The sequence below is a fragment of the Halichoeres trimaculatus genome, unplaced genomic scaffold (assembly GCF_033239565.1).
Source record: "Halichoeres trimaculatus isolate MK-OKI-2021-1 unplaced genomic scaffold, fHalTri1.1 fHalTri1_scaffold_8, whole genome shotgun sequence".
NCBI lineage: Eukaryota > Metazoa > Chordata > Actinopteri > Labriformes > Labridae > Halichoeres > Halichoeres trimaculatus.
In genome coordinates, this window is record NW_027437186.1 from 9,215,821 (window position 1) to 9,230,250 (window position 14,430).

Here is a 14,430-nt window from a genome sequence, read left to right on the forward strand (position 1 = left end):
AGATGTGAACGAGTGTTCAGAACTCAACAACCGGATGTCGTTGTGTAAAAATGCAAAGTGTATCAACACGGTGGGCTCTTATCGGTGTGTGTGTCTGCCCGGCTTCACTCCCTCTGACAAACCCAACTACTGCGTGGAGGCAGCAAAAAAACCAACGTCGACACAAACACAGTGAGCACGGATGGACACTAGGGGGCAGCAAGAGACATTGAAACCACACGCACAAGCTTGTATTACTATACTTATGAGGACGTCCATGTCACTGCAAAACTCTCCACACACAAGTCCCTGTATTGGTCCATCAGCACTACACACTACAGACCACTTCACATCTGATCATCAGGAGCTGCCAAGAAGACAGTTTGAGATCAGGAGGGGGAGGGGTTCTTCATATTTATACAAAGTCTACTTTTAAACTGTCACACATCTATTAGTAACCTTTGCCTGAATCTTGCCTCTGGATCAACAAAGTTCTACTTCTGATTTTACTCTGTTTTTACTGTATTTCTATTTTATTTTCTATTTTGATATTGTGGTTTTTAGGCAAAACCATTCCAGATACTGAAATGATTGCCATTCTAGGAAAGTATTATATCTTTAATTGAACTCTGCAGCATGCTTTGGTTTCCTAAAGCTAAGTAATATTTATCAGCAGTTAGATGGAAGATCTTCTGTCATGTGCCCACTTAAACTAAATCCAAACTCAAACAATCTGATTGTTGTTGAAAGTTGAGAAAGTTCAGCGATCACCAAAGAGCTCACACCGTACCATCCTGTAGTTAGTCCTTTATCAAAGTTGTGCACTCACTTCCAGAGACTTAAGAGTCATTATTTGAGACCAAAATGTCAAATCTACTGTAAGCTACAGCAAGCTTAGCTTTAAAAAAAATCTTTACAAACAACTTACTCGTATTATTCAGTCTAAACTTGTCACATTCAGCAGCTTGGTCAGTTGCCCGAACAATCTTTTAGCTTCATTATTTTATGTGTTTGATTTCCTAAAATTAGCATCATAAATAAACAACATTCAGTTAGCCTTTTACAAAAAAGAGGCAAGTGTTATGCTAATACACATGCTAGCTCTGGTAAGAATCTCTGAATAAAGCTTGGAGCCAAACTTTGAACACAGGATAACTATTTTTCATTACCTTTTTTGGGGGGTGGGGGGGTATTAAGCAGTTATCAGAATTTGAAAAAACTTTTTTTTTAATATTTTACAAATAGCTTATTCAGCAGATATCTCACCTTGTCCGTCATGAGAGGAGGGGAGACATGGATTATAGTTTCTCTTCAAAAGCGTCGGTCATCTTACACCAGCTTTCTTCCTGCTAGGTTCGCACCCTCTGTGTGTCTTGAATATCCGGAGTTCTACAGGAAGCTCCATCAGTCAGTAAGCTCCACTGGCCAGTGATCTGGTCAGCTTGAGAGCAAAGAGCTGAGCATAGTGTAAGCATAGCATCAACAACAGCAACAATCAGTATGTATAGAACTAGTTTCAGCACAGCAACCCTCATCACAGTAGTCATTTGCTTCCTCTTCAGCGTGAAATTTGCTCTCTCTAAATGCTGAGACATGCCGAGCTCACTGAATCCAACTGTAGACCGATTGCAATTGCATTGACTGCGTGTGTCAATCAGGCTAATTTGGTCTGACTAAGCTGTTTACATGCATCTTGATAGTCCAATCTCGCGTTGACTAAGCTCATAGTCTGATTTGAATGATGCATTTGAACGTATTGAGTAAGAACAAATCCAAAACTCTGTCCTACATCCAGAGAGGAAACGGCTCCAATAAACCGCCCGGGGGGAATCTGACAAGTTAATAAAATTAAAATGAGAGTAGATAATGGAAACCAGAAAGAGGGAGCAACTGTTACATGCTGGATGCGCAGTCGACAATTCTGTAATCATAAAGAAGACAGCCTCATAAAAGACAACTGAGAAGGATGACGTGCCCCATCTCCTCTGTTTTAGACAAGTGAAACCAAAATAGTATCCCATTGCTTCATGTAGTTTAAGGTTTCACAATTATTAAAAGTGTCTGAATATTGTGCTGAATTATTGGACCACTGATCAAGCTGTTGTATTTGATGAGTTGGTAGCTCTGATAATACTAATCAAAACCCTTTAGAGAGGGGATATTGTGCTTTTTAGGCTTTATTCTGTCCCTCTGGTGCCCCTGTAGTAGCTTTACATGATTAAGAGCCCCCCAAAAAACTTTATTTTTCTCTCTGGTGTTTTAGAAAACCCTTCATTCAGTCTCAGCCCGAAACACTTTGTTGTAGCAGCTGTCTCTTTAAGGCTCCCTACTCCACAAACCCCCTTTCCCTCTGATTGGCCAGTCCTCTTGACGCCTGGTGGGTTAGAGATCAACTCTGGTGTATACATTTTACAAAGCTGAAAACCACCAGCCTTAACCTGATCCTCATCCTGATTCACTTGGAAAAAAAAGTGAGAGTCATGTGAAGTATATTCACACAAAGCTTTTATCCTTGAGGGGAGGGGGCAGTGGTCCTTAAAAGTACAGAAATACAAGCACACACACACACAAGTACACAAACACACATGTACACAGACACTTATTTAATCAAAGCCCATATATTCTGCACTGTATAAGATACACACTAAATGAAACAGTAACTTACTTGAGATGAAGATGAAACTTAATCTACTACGTGGTGCCTGTGTGGGGGATAGAAATACAGAATTGTATAAAATAAATGTTTTGTCTGTTGCTTTTTTAAGTTTGTTTCATATTTTGTTTTGAAATGGAGTTTTATTTGTGTCATAAGAGGAGGTTTAGCTCATTTAACTCTTGACAAACCCCATGGACTTGTGCTGGGGGATAAAGTTGTTATTTTCTACCCAGTCAGACTGATTGTGGATATTTAATTCTGTGAAGAGGCCGGCTGCCTGCTCCCTCTCTTCCTCCATCGCCATCCCTCCGTCTGCTTTTTCTACACTAAAGATATCATCAATTCATTCACAGGCACATCCTGAATGCATTCAAACAAGTAGCTAATATAAAGTGTTAATAATGATAAGCTTTTTGTTTGTTTTTTCCAGTTTGGTAAAGTTCAGTCACACAGTAAATCTGCATGTTTAGCCCAGTTCCATTTTTTTATACAAATATCAAAAAGTCTTTACATGTATTTCCTCCCCCTCTTCGTCTTCTTCCTCTTTCTGTGTGTGTTGAGATGACTGAAATGATTTTTTATTTTCATACTTCTCTTGTCTGCGTTTCACTGCAAAGTCTTGCCAGGTTGCAAAGCTGCTATGGGACAGCGATGGGAGAGAAGAGACTTGTGTACATTTAAACAAAAGAGCGGAGAAAACAGCTGATGTATTTGTAATTTGTACATGAATAAATAGCTTTTTCTATGAATTCATATTAAAGTGTACATTAAACCCCTTGGTAATAATAAACCACAGATTGTGATATTTACATGGGCTGGCCTGTCATTACCGTCTCAAACAGGATGCACTTTTAAAGCTCTTAAAGGTGCTGCGATGGTTTTCCATTTGGTGCTGACACATGTGGCTGGACTTGGTGGTAGTTTTCCAGAATGGAGACTCCATTTCCCATAAGCACCATCACCCACTGTCATAAAGATGTGACCCTTGCTATTTGTTTTGAATCAAATGAATGAAGTACAGATCTTCTTTTTAACACTGCTTTTCTTTCTCTTGCCAGGTACAGTGATAAGGTGATGTACTTGTTCGTAGTAACATTAAGATATTGTTTGAGACGTTACAACAGTCAAACTTTCCGAACTCAGTTTTTAGTTTAGTGTCCTGAAGGTGAGTTTAGGTGTTCCTCACCGCCCGGTGCTCTGAGACGTGTCTGTAACATGTAACATTAATGAACGCTAACCACAGTTTATCTACCAACACCAACCTCACCAATCAGAGCTAATGTAACCTCACTCCTCATTTTATTGATAGACTCTCAAGTTTGAACAGACCACTGCAGAATAACTGCTGACTGTGGGTTGGAATGAACATTAGCACAAACCTTTTAACCCGTGTTTTAGCCGTGCTCACTCACTCTCCTGGTTAGCTTTTTTCAGCTCTGACCTCTTGATGCTGACAAAGTTTTGAAGTGAGGAGGAAGATCTGTGTTTTTCTCTGCTAAAAACAATTTCTGTGATTTATTTTGTAGTGATGGTGGACACTGGAGCCTAACTTTCAGACAGAAAAAGGACAGAAGAGCAGAAGAAAGTTAAACGGGAGAGTGCTAGAACCTGAGCTTAAAGGGCCGTTTACACGACAACGGTTTTAGGGTGAAACGCAAATGTTTTGTTGCGTTTCAGCCTCGCATGTACACAGTAACGGCGTTTCAGCTGACCTAATACGCAAATTTTTGAAAACGGCTTTTAGGGTGGGATTTTCTGAAACGCTCCTGACACCGTTGCTATGTAAACAGTAAGCCGGCGTTTTCAGTAGAAATGCTGACGTCACACTCTGCCTTGCTTGCGCGCATACAACAGGACAACAGTACCGTTGTTATGATCGTCGGGAACTACTGTGCTGTGCTTGTGCTGCTCAATCTGCTGAATCTGCTGACTGTCTTTCAACAAAATGTGCATCTTTTGCTCCACTTTTTAACTTAGTATTCCCCAATACACTAGATGACCGGCTCAACTCTACTTTGGTGGAGATCTCCCAGAAGCGGCTTCTGGACAAGACAGTTATAGCACCACCTACAGGCCTGGTATGCTTACTGCTGCATTTTCAGTCCATCACCGTTTTTGTGTAAACGCGGATTTTTTTCACTGCGTTTTCACAGCATTTTAGCGTTTTCAGATGAAACAACGCGTAAACGGAGCCTAAGACTGAAACACAGGCTAAAGGCTAAAACACAGGCTAAAGGCTAAAACACAGGAGCTAAACTGTTTGTACTAATGTTCATTCCAACCCACAGTCAGCAGTTATTCTGCAGTGGTCTGTTCAAATTTGAGGGTCTATCAATAAAATGAAAAGTGAGGTTACGTTAGCTCTGATTGGTAGATGACTGGCAGGACATAACCAGGCTTAATACTAACGTTACACATTACAGACATGTCTCAGAGCACTGCGCTGCCAGCTGCGCTAATTATAGATGGCTACTAAACTACATACAAACTGACAGTGTTTGCTTGTTGTCATGTTAGCCTACAGAAACGTTGGAGCACCAGGCTGACATATAGCCGGCTGCTACAACATTTACTTGATGTTGCATTTCAAACTGTAGAGCTACGTAACTGTACTGATAAATACCTTACCTCGGCGAATTGTATCCAGTAAAAGGTTGTCTTGAAAGAATTAAATTTGTTTTGATCCTATCTCCATTTAATTCCAAAACAACCACACACCTTGCTAAAAGTAATTTACGACAGCGTGCAGGGACTCGGGCCACAAGGTGTAGCTACAGTCAAATTGAAACTGATCCTTCTCATAGCATCTTTAAATATTCAAGTAATATGATCTGTCCTGATTAGACATAATGTTTCATTAAGGAAAGAGGACGATAAGAGTCCCCAAATTTCCCAAAATTCAAGCCAGAATAGTTAAAATTTTGTAGTGTTTATGTTTCTTTTACTCTTCAAATATAATGTAATCAGAGTGTAAGGACTTTTTCTACACATCGTTGCCAAATCATGTGTCTCACCTTCACTTTTAATAAAACATCCTAAATATCAGCTGCCATATGGAAACTGTAGAGAGTTACACAAAGAACGCTGAAGCACATATTTCATGTCCATCTGGATCATATTCTCTGTCTCTCTTTCTCCCTATCTGCTCCTCCCCTCTGCCTCTGTCTGTATCAAGGCTACTCAGTGATATTTGCAGAGCTGTCCTGCACACCAACCTTTGTTTCCAGTAAACTCAGAATCTATTAATAGCCTGTGTGTGAGTGAAAAGAGGACAGGGAGTTTGTGATAGAGTTAACTTCTGTATTTCCAGTCACTTTTTTCAGTATCACTGGTTTTCCTGATGGATCTGGATTATAATCTGTGTGGCAGAGACCAGCTGGCAGTAATGTTGGTCAGGATCACAGAAAGGTGAGTGCTTCTAAACTCAACTCAACTGTATGTTTGGCTTGAGGAAGCAGCCAGGCTCTCTCCTCTTTAAGCTGTGTGTTGTAGCAGGTTGAATAAATCTGCACAACAGTTTGGTTCTTAGACTATGATTGGTTAATTCTTCAGTAAATTGTGCTGGTTAGTTCAGATATTTTCAGGGTTCACACAAAAGGTACACTGAAAAAAAAAATGTGTCAAAAAAAAAAAAAAAACGGTAAAAGCAAAGTTTCCAGACAAATACTGTAAAATTACAGCCAAATCAATCACCAGTAATTCCCTGTAAAAATACTATTTTTCCCATGTACAATAACAAATTTGTAATGTATAAAAACAGTCTCTGTACGTAAAACTAAATCATTTAACATTATTTTACCATTATTTTTCCTAAATTATTACGGTCAAACACCTTCAATGTAGTAACAATGCAAAGAGTTGTGCAGAAAATTACCATTATTTTACAGCAAAATACTTTTGTTGTAATGGTGTTTTGTAACCGTGAGTGAGGAGGGCACACAGAGGATATGAGACTCTGTTGAACATTAAAGTATTGCATAGGGGGAACATGCTGCCTGTGCAACACTGTACGGACCAGATGTGTAGTTCAAATAAATTTGTTATTAAAAATTGACCAACACAGCAAAGACTACCAACACATCTTGTTTATTAAAAGAAAAAACACAATGTAAAAATAACTGGGTACAGGGTCTGCACAATGGAGCACAAATGGCCAGTCCACCCCATGGGGCACAGAGAGCTGGTCCGCCACCTGGAGTGCAGACAGCCGGTCCACCCCATTTGGAGGTTTTTTGGTTTTTTTAAATTTGTCTTTGATCAAAAAGTAATTTATTCCTGTATTTTTACAGTGTTTTTTCATGTAGTTCCATGCTTTTACAGTGTTGTACTGTAATTTTACTGTATTTTTCTGGAAACTTTGCTGCCAGTGCTTTTACTTTTTTTTTTTTTTTTACTGTTTTTTTTTTTAATCAGTGAGTTGCAACCATGAGTGAGGAGGGTACAGGGTTCAGGTGGCATAATACTTAAAAAAACAAACAAACAAAAAAATAACATCCAGGATGTCACTTCACAGACAATTTCTGTAATTTCACAGTTTTGTGTAATGTTTTTAAAAGCAGAAAATTACTTTAAAAATCAATGGCTAGTAACCATAAAATTCAGATTTTTTTTGACTGTGTAAAATTTGCGAAAATATCTGTAAATCTACTAGCATTTTGTTTTTTTTTTATAAGAAAAAAGGAAAAATCTTTTAAAAATTACAGACCATTTCCTGTAAAATTACAATTTTTTGTCATGTGAATTAGAATCCTTGTCACCTTATCATCATCATTATCATCATATGTTAAGTGCTGCTGGAGCACACCTGAATAGAGCTCCAGGACTTCTTTTGTCTTCTTTAGCTGACCTAACAGCATTTGCTAGATCCACACAGTTCTTGTCAAGCATGAAAAACAGTGAAAATACATAGTGTTTAATTTTTATTTTGATCCGCCATGATTCACGTAAGACATCAAATCATGAAAGAAAATCACTGTTGGGAGAAAATGTTTTTCAACAGTTGTCAAACAGAGGCCAATGACTGTGTGACACATTGCTACATGAGCTTTTTGATTACCCAACTGCTATAGTATAACTGTAAAGGCAGGAAACCATCTACTGTCCATGTCCGTCAGTCAGGGGGCGCCGTGTTTGTATTGTAGCCTGGTCCTTCTCCAGTCCAGTGCCAACAGGCTTCACCTGCCATTAACCCAAAGTTCAAATTACTCAGTTGGATTGAGCTATGAAAACTTAATATTTGCTAGTACATTCAATTTACTCAAATGTCTGAGTTTTCAGTGTGGAAACTGATGATTTCTGAGTAGATTTACCTTTTGTTACTGTTGAAGTAATCTCAACTTAAAATCATTAGTTTCTGTGACTGTGTTTTGTTACCGTAAGTGAGCAGTCCATATGAGACCCTTCTGTACTTCTAGATGTGCAGCAGTGGACCAGGCTGTCTGTGCTCCACATGACACGGACTGTTTGTCTGTGTGTCTGTGTGTTACAACATGGCCCAACTGTCTTTGCTCCTTGTGGCATCAAACAGCTGTCTATGCTCTATGTGGTGTGGACTGGCTGTCAAAAATAAGTTTTATAACTTAATTTTAAAATTTGCCTAAACAGCATGGTATTATAGTTAAAAATTTCATTTATTAATATATTAACCATTGGGCGCACTGCGAAGGTCAGAAGGTACAAGACTCTGTGCCATGGAGCACAGACCACCAGTCAGTGCCGTGGGGCTCAGACAACCTGTGCCCCCTGAAGAACAATATTTCAATGTACAGCAGGGTCTCATATCCACTGCCTTCCCTCCTCACTCATGGTTTCAAAGTTATGAACTTAGAGCTTATTTTTGTTGTGATGTAGCATTTGTAACCATGAGTGAGGAGGGAACGCTGTGGATATGAGACCCAGCTGAACTCTAAAATGTTATTTGATTTAGTTGTTGTGATCTGCTTCAATTTTTCATTATTACATTTACTTAATTCATACCGCAAATTTACTGATTTCACATTTTTCAGTTTTGAGTAAGGTCAACTTATTTTGTTTTACAGTGATTTGCAACATTTTTTAACATTACTAAATATTTTGATTTGTAACAAATAAGCATCAGGTTTATTTGCTTAAAGATCATTCAGTAGAATGATAGATTAGAATGATTTTCCATAATAATCGTAACTACTTAAGATGTTGAGTTAAATTAACTTATTTCATTAAGGTAACCAGTTAATAAGCATTTTTCAAGTAAACTCAACTTATCCGAGTTTACAGTGTAGGATTTTGAATCCCTTATTGAAGCCAATGCAGAAGTGTTAAAAACTGCATTTTTTTTGAGTTTCCACTTGAAGCTGGCTGCAGAAAAAGAGGGAAAAAAACATTTAAGTCTTGATACCTCATTTCTTTATCAGCACACATTGTAAATGTGTATTGTGTTATAACTCGTTTCTCTGGAACTTTCTCTGGAACTGATTAAATATGCCCATAAAAGGGCATGACTGACTTGATTGACAGGTGGGCATCCTGTCTGCAAAGACGCTAAGGGTCTACCTCTTATCTCATCAAAATGAGAATTAAGCTAGGTTCAGCATTATAGCAGTTAATCATCACTTCCCCTTTAAACAACACCTTCATGTATGTCTACCTCTGTTGCTATAGTGATGATCTCCAGCTTAAAGAAGCCTTCTTTTCTTTTATCGTGTGAGCCTCCACCATGTTGTAAAGTCTTTTTGAGGCCAGCCAAGCCATGAAAACTTAAGGGTCTTATTTAGATGACGGTTGTGTTCAGTTGCCACATTTAACAACACTTGATGTGTACACAGTGATTGGCCCAGACACGTAAAATTGATCACACAGCAACCCAGTACAATAAATTCTGCACACAAATCTGCGCCAGTTTCAGGGCGCAGATGAGCTAGTGGTCCAAGTCGCACCCCATGAGGTTCGACCCCAAGCGGGTGGCCAGAGTTCGAATCCAGCAGGTGGCCTGTTTCCTACATGTCATTCCCCACTTTCACCATATTTCAAACTCTGTCCACTGTCCGATCCTCCCTTTTAAAAGGCATAAAAAAGCGTGAAAGCATCATTCTCTGCACATATTACAACAGCATGGCTTAGTAGTAGAAAACCTTATTTGACACCTATTGACAGATCTGTTGCTAAATGACAAAAAAAGAAAAAGAAAAACAACATCAATTGAAAAAAAAAAAAAAAAAACGAACAAAAACAGAGTAGATCCTGAACTATTAATCAGCTTAAATTCAAGACTGGAAGAGAAGGGGACTCTCATAGTTTTTACGGTGTCATTGAAGGAAAAGGGGATACAGCACAACTGTTTTATGTTGCTGGCATCATACGAGGACTTATTTTATATTTCCACAAACATTTTTGTAATTCCAACATTTTATTTGAAATTAAAAAAACAAAGAGATTTGTACACCATTACTTGATCCCATCTCTGTTGATAGTGTGTGCCAACAGCCCCTCCACAGCCCCCTTAAAAAAAAAAAATCCAGTGTCCTCATTGTCGTCGTGATACAGGCAGCTACAGAGAGAAATTGTGTGTGAGACAAAAGCTGGAGTTCAATTCTTTTTGTCCAGTCAGGCAGCAGGATGTGCAGTCAGTGTTTTTGTTTAGGCAGACATTTTTAGAAGCACAGAGAGACAAAACAATGTGGACAACGTCATTAGAGTGGAATATGGGATGGGCTGACCCTTTCACATGAGAGTACACCAACAATGAAGGCACACACAATAACTCAGCCCTGATTGTGAAATGGCTTCAAAGACTATCAATCTTAAAAGTGTGAAATAAATGAATCATCTATTCTCTGTGTGCAGACTTTACTGGACATTTACTGGACAGAGCTGTCATGGCTGTTGGCGGGATTGAGACAGGAAGACACACAGAAAACAAACACCAACGTGCGCACAAGCATATTGTGATCCATTTCCTGCTCTGCTCTTTTCTACCTTACCTTGTGTGGTCCCTATATTTAGCCCAGTCCAGGGAAACCAAGCAACACAGGCAGGAAAACTAAGTTGGGAAAGAATTGTAGGAAGTCTAGTGGCCGTTTAGACAAACAACACAGACACAGGGCGCAGTGCAGGCAGAGGACTACATGGTTCAGAGAGACAAAGGGCTGCAGAGTGACAGAGGACCATCTGAGCATGAAGCCAGGAGACACAATGATCCAGATCTGACGGCAGGAGAGGGATATGCTGGGTGTAGCAGCAGCCTCAGGGACCCTGTTGGCTCTCAGTGTGGATTCAATGGATTTAAATGGACAGTCTGTGTGTGAACACGTTTGAAATGAGGATCCCAGAGGTCTGCTAGATCTTTGCTGATTCAAAGTCTCATGAGGTAAGGTGCACATACTACAGCTCTCTTGGTGGCTTTGTGTAATAAAAGCAGGTGATGATGAATTTAAGCAGCAAATCTTGATTTATCTCAACGTCTTGTTGTAAGTGACCGTTTTGTGCCTCTTTGGAGGGTCAGTATTCTTGGGTGTCCAGCTGCATGATTGTGTTGTTGTGAACACAGGAAGAGGAGTTTTTCATCATCAGTACAGGATAATGCATAACATTGTCAGTTCATTTGCCTTCACTTCAAAATTATTCCATCAGCATCACAGTTAAGGAGAAAAATGAGTACAGGGCTTTATGTTCATTATCCAACATTTGCTACACACTGCTGTTTCTATCATTACTGTTGGTTTGTTGGAATCCCCCTCAACGTTACGCAACCCATCACACAATAGATTTGAATGTATATAATAAGAATAAATCTGAATATTTCAATGACAATAAAAGACTTGCATCATATCAGATAGTTTCTCCATGAAACATATCTAAGAGCATAAATCTGCAAATACTGAGTAACAGGATTCACAATGGCAGAAACAAAGAACTATAACTGTAGTGCATTGATGTTAAAAAGAAGACGTCATGAGCTCTAATGTCAGTTGTAGAGAGAGTTATAGTGGTTGTGAAGCATCACTGTGACTGGTTCCACATGAACTCTGTTTATCAGCAGCATGTTTGTAAGTCGTTTTTTTTTTATATCATATGTGAATAAAATCCACAAAACTAGATGGCTAACAAGTTATATAGTATGGCTACAGGGATTGTCCATGGTCTTATGATGTTGTTTTAGAGAAGACATGACCAGGGGACACCCTGGTCCAAGGTCCACCTTTGTTTGTTCCTTGGCTTTTATATTTATCATGTTCTTAAATGATGTGCTCATAAACATTTTCAGTCAAGGTCACAGACAAAACTTAAGTCTATCCAGTAATGTCTCACTGAACTACATTTGGACTGTAATTGGCTGGGCCAATACTCTGTACAGTCTGCAGAAACTCAACAACTCTTACAGTTGAAGTCTTTAAAGAATAGATTTATAATGATGTGAAAATGTGAGAGTTCAAAAAACCCATCAGAGGATAAGGGGCTAGATTACATTTATGGAACGCTACTAAAAACACACAAAAAATGGTGCAGTTAAATTGTTCAGAATGAAAGTGGGGTAATATTTGGGGACTACAAGTGTTGTGTGCAGGTCAGAATTGTCTGAATATGAAAAACAATCCTGATAAAATCCAGAGTCTAAAACATTGTATGCAAGGCCATGTTATACTGCATGGTTTGTATTAAACATTTTAAGCTCAAATATGAACTTGATAATTTGAGATGACAGAGTTGATGATATTAGAGCCTCTACAGGCTTTTGAATCTTAATTTATTATCTTTTGAAAGACACAATTTCAAAGCTGATCTGAACTCTTGTGAACCTGTGTTGTCTGGATTTTCATACTCAGGTAAACAAAAGAGATGTTGTCCACACAGGCTAATATGATGGATCATTTGTCATTAACATTGAAAAACCTTGGTTCCTGGCAGCGTTCTCTGCTTTGCTGCATTCATAATGAGCTGTAGCTTAGCTGACACGTGCTACTCCTTATTTGCATAATTTGTTCATTGGTTGTCACCTGAGAAGTGCACAGACTACAGAAAACACCAGTGACTGTAATCTGACTTTGACCAAATTAATTTATGAATCATCTCTATGGAGTCATGATTCTGATCATCTTGTCTGTGCAGTGTAGTCACCTCAGAGTTTAATGAATAACTCCACAGGCTGCTGCAGGGACCACGGTTTCCCACGCTCTCTATCTACACACCAGGTCGATGTATCATGATTAAATTGGAGAGTAAAACAGGCATTATCATCAGGTTTGTGTAAAATCAGGTCAGTGTGATAGAATCTGCCTCTACAGGTGCTTTTAGACTGTGGAAACAAGGGTCTGGATATAGTGATCTATCTACTTCTTGATACTGCCCTGCCTTTGGGGGAGGTATTTCCCTGAGAGCCAGGAACTTTGGGGGGTAGGGCCTATAAACTGAATGTTTCTGATTGGTGGAGCATCCACATGTTTATCCCTTCCTCCATCCACAACAAGATGACCCCCAGCTGTGACTGACTTGGTTTAGTACCTCCTAAACAATGGTCTTCTTTGAGCCTGATAGTGTAAATGTGTCTCTGTCTGCTCCCAGTGTTACAGTTTAAAGGTAGAGTCTGTAAGATTCATTCACTCATTCATTTTCTGAACCGCTTATCCTGTTCAGGGTTGCAGGTGGCTGGAGGGTATCCAAACTGTCATTGGGCAAGAGGCGGGGTACACCCTGGATTGGTCACCAGTCAATCACAGGGCTGACCCATAGACAGACAACCATTCATGCACACACGCACACTTATGGATAATTAAGAGAGTTCAGTTAACCTGATGAGCATGTTGTTGGACTGTGGGAGGAAGCCGGAAACCAGAAATTCTATAAGGTTTTCCTTAATAAATAAAATGTCAACTTTTACAGGAATAATCCTGCTCAATCGTCACTCCTGGACCTCTATACATGTGTGCCAGTATCTGTGTCTGCCTAAACCCCTCCTCTGCCTGTATGTTGATGTTTTGGCTGTATCGGATGTTTCTGGAATGGGGAGTCACAGCGTGTCCAGTGTGCAAGTGACTGTGTATGTTGATGGTTGCAAGTGGAAGAAGCTATTCAGAGCAGCTATGATAGTTGGCGTATCATGGAGGAAGAAAGACACAACCAAAGTGACATGAATCACTAAATTGATATCCGATAACATTAAACGAAGGTGAAGGTTGGCTTGACTCTCACTTGCTTTTGGTTTCAGTTCACTTAGAGAGCAGCTCAGGACGAAGAGCAATGTGAGTTAGCTTTCTGCCGAGCAGGTATGAATGATTGTGCTTGTGCTACCATGCAAAGTCTGGTGCGTGGCTCTGGAGTCCCTCCCACATAGAAACACGAGTGCCGCTAGCACTGATCCGAGGAGGAGGAGCCCAGTTTGAATTTGTTACAAGAAACGTACATTCCTGCAGACCCTACCTCCTTTAAAGAGTGACTGGATATCCAGTTTACAACAGCTGATCAAACACAGAAGAAGTCCTAGGGAATTATTTTAGTTGTATTTTCAAAGTCTACTCATCAGATTAGTATTGAGGAAAATCTGAAGTCTTCTAAAAAGAATGCATCTTGCTGCAAGTCATCAGTTAACAGCATCACTCTTTAAGCTCAAGCACCAGTTGTTTTTTACACATTTCAAGCTTTTTGAATCTGCTTTGTCAGTTGCGTTTGTCTCCTTTCAACTGCAATTTAACAAATCCATCTGCAGTGCTCTAAAACAGGATTAAAACCAGCACAGGCTGAATATCCTCCGTGGTAACAACCTAACTGCAGTGATGTACGATGTGTTGTTTAACAATGTTAGCCTGTCTTTGTCATCTTTGGTT

The 14,430-nt window shown here is 39.5% G+C and overlaps 2 protein-coding genes across 4 annotated transcripts in view; both read left to right on the forward strand.

Moving 5' to 3' along the window:
• The window catches only part of ltbp1 (latent transforming growth factor beta binding protein 1), a 141,758-nt gene extending 138,351 nt beyond the window's left edge, over nt 1-3,407 (forward strand). For both annotated transcript variants that reach the window (XM_074675580.1, XM_074675581.1), the window contains one exon: nt 3-3,407. In XM_074675580.1, the coding sequence (XP_074531681.1) occupies nt 3-175 (173 nt within the window). In that variant the 3' untranslated portion in view covers nt 176-3,407. The remainder of the gene's footprint in view (nt 1-2) is intronic.
• Nucleotides 3,408-5,842: 2,435 nt separating this feature from the next.
• Nucleotides 5,843-14,430, forward strand: part of rasgrp3 (RAS guanyl releasing protein 3 (calcium and DAG-regulated)) — a 42,026-nt gene continuing 33,438 nt past the window's right edge. The window contains exon 1 of one of the 2 annotated variants that reach the window (XM_074676378.1): nt 5,843-6,043. The gene's annotated coding sequence lies outside the window, so the exon portion shown is untranslated. Of the gene's footprint in view, nt 6,044-10,657; nt 10,980-14,430 lie in introns of those variants that run through there. The other variant, XM_074676376.1, reaches the window with a different exon arrangement.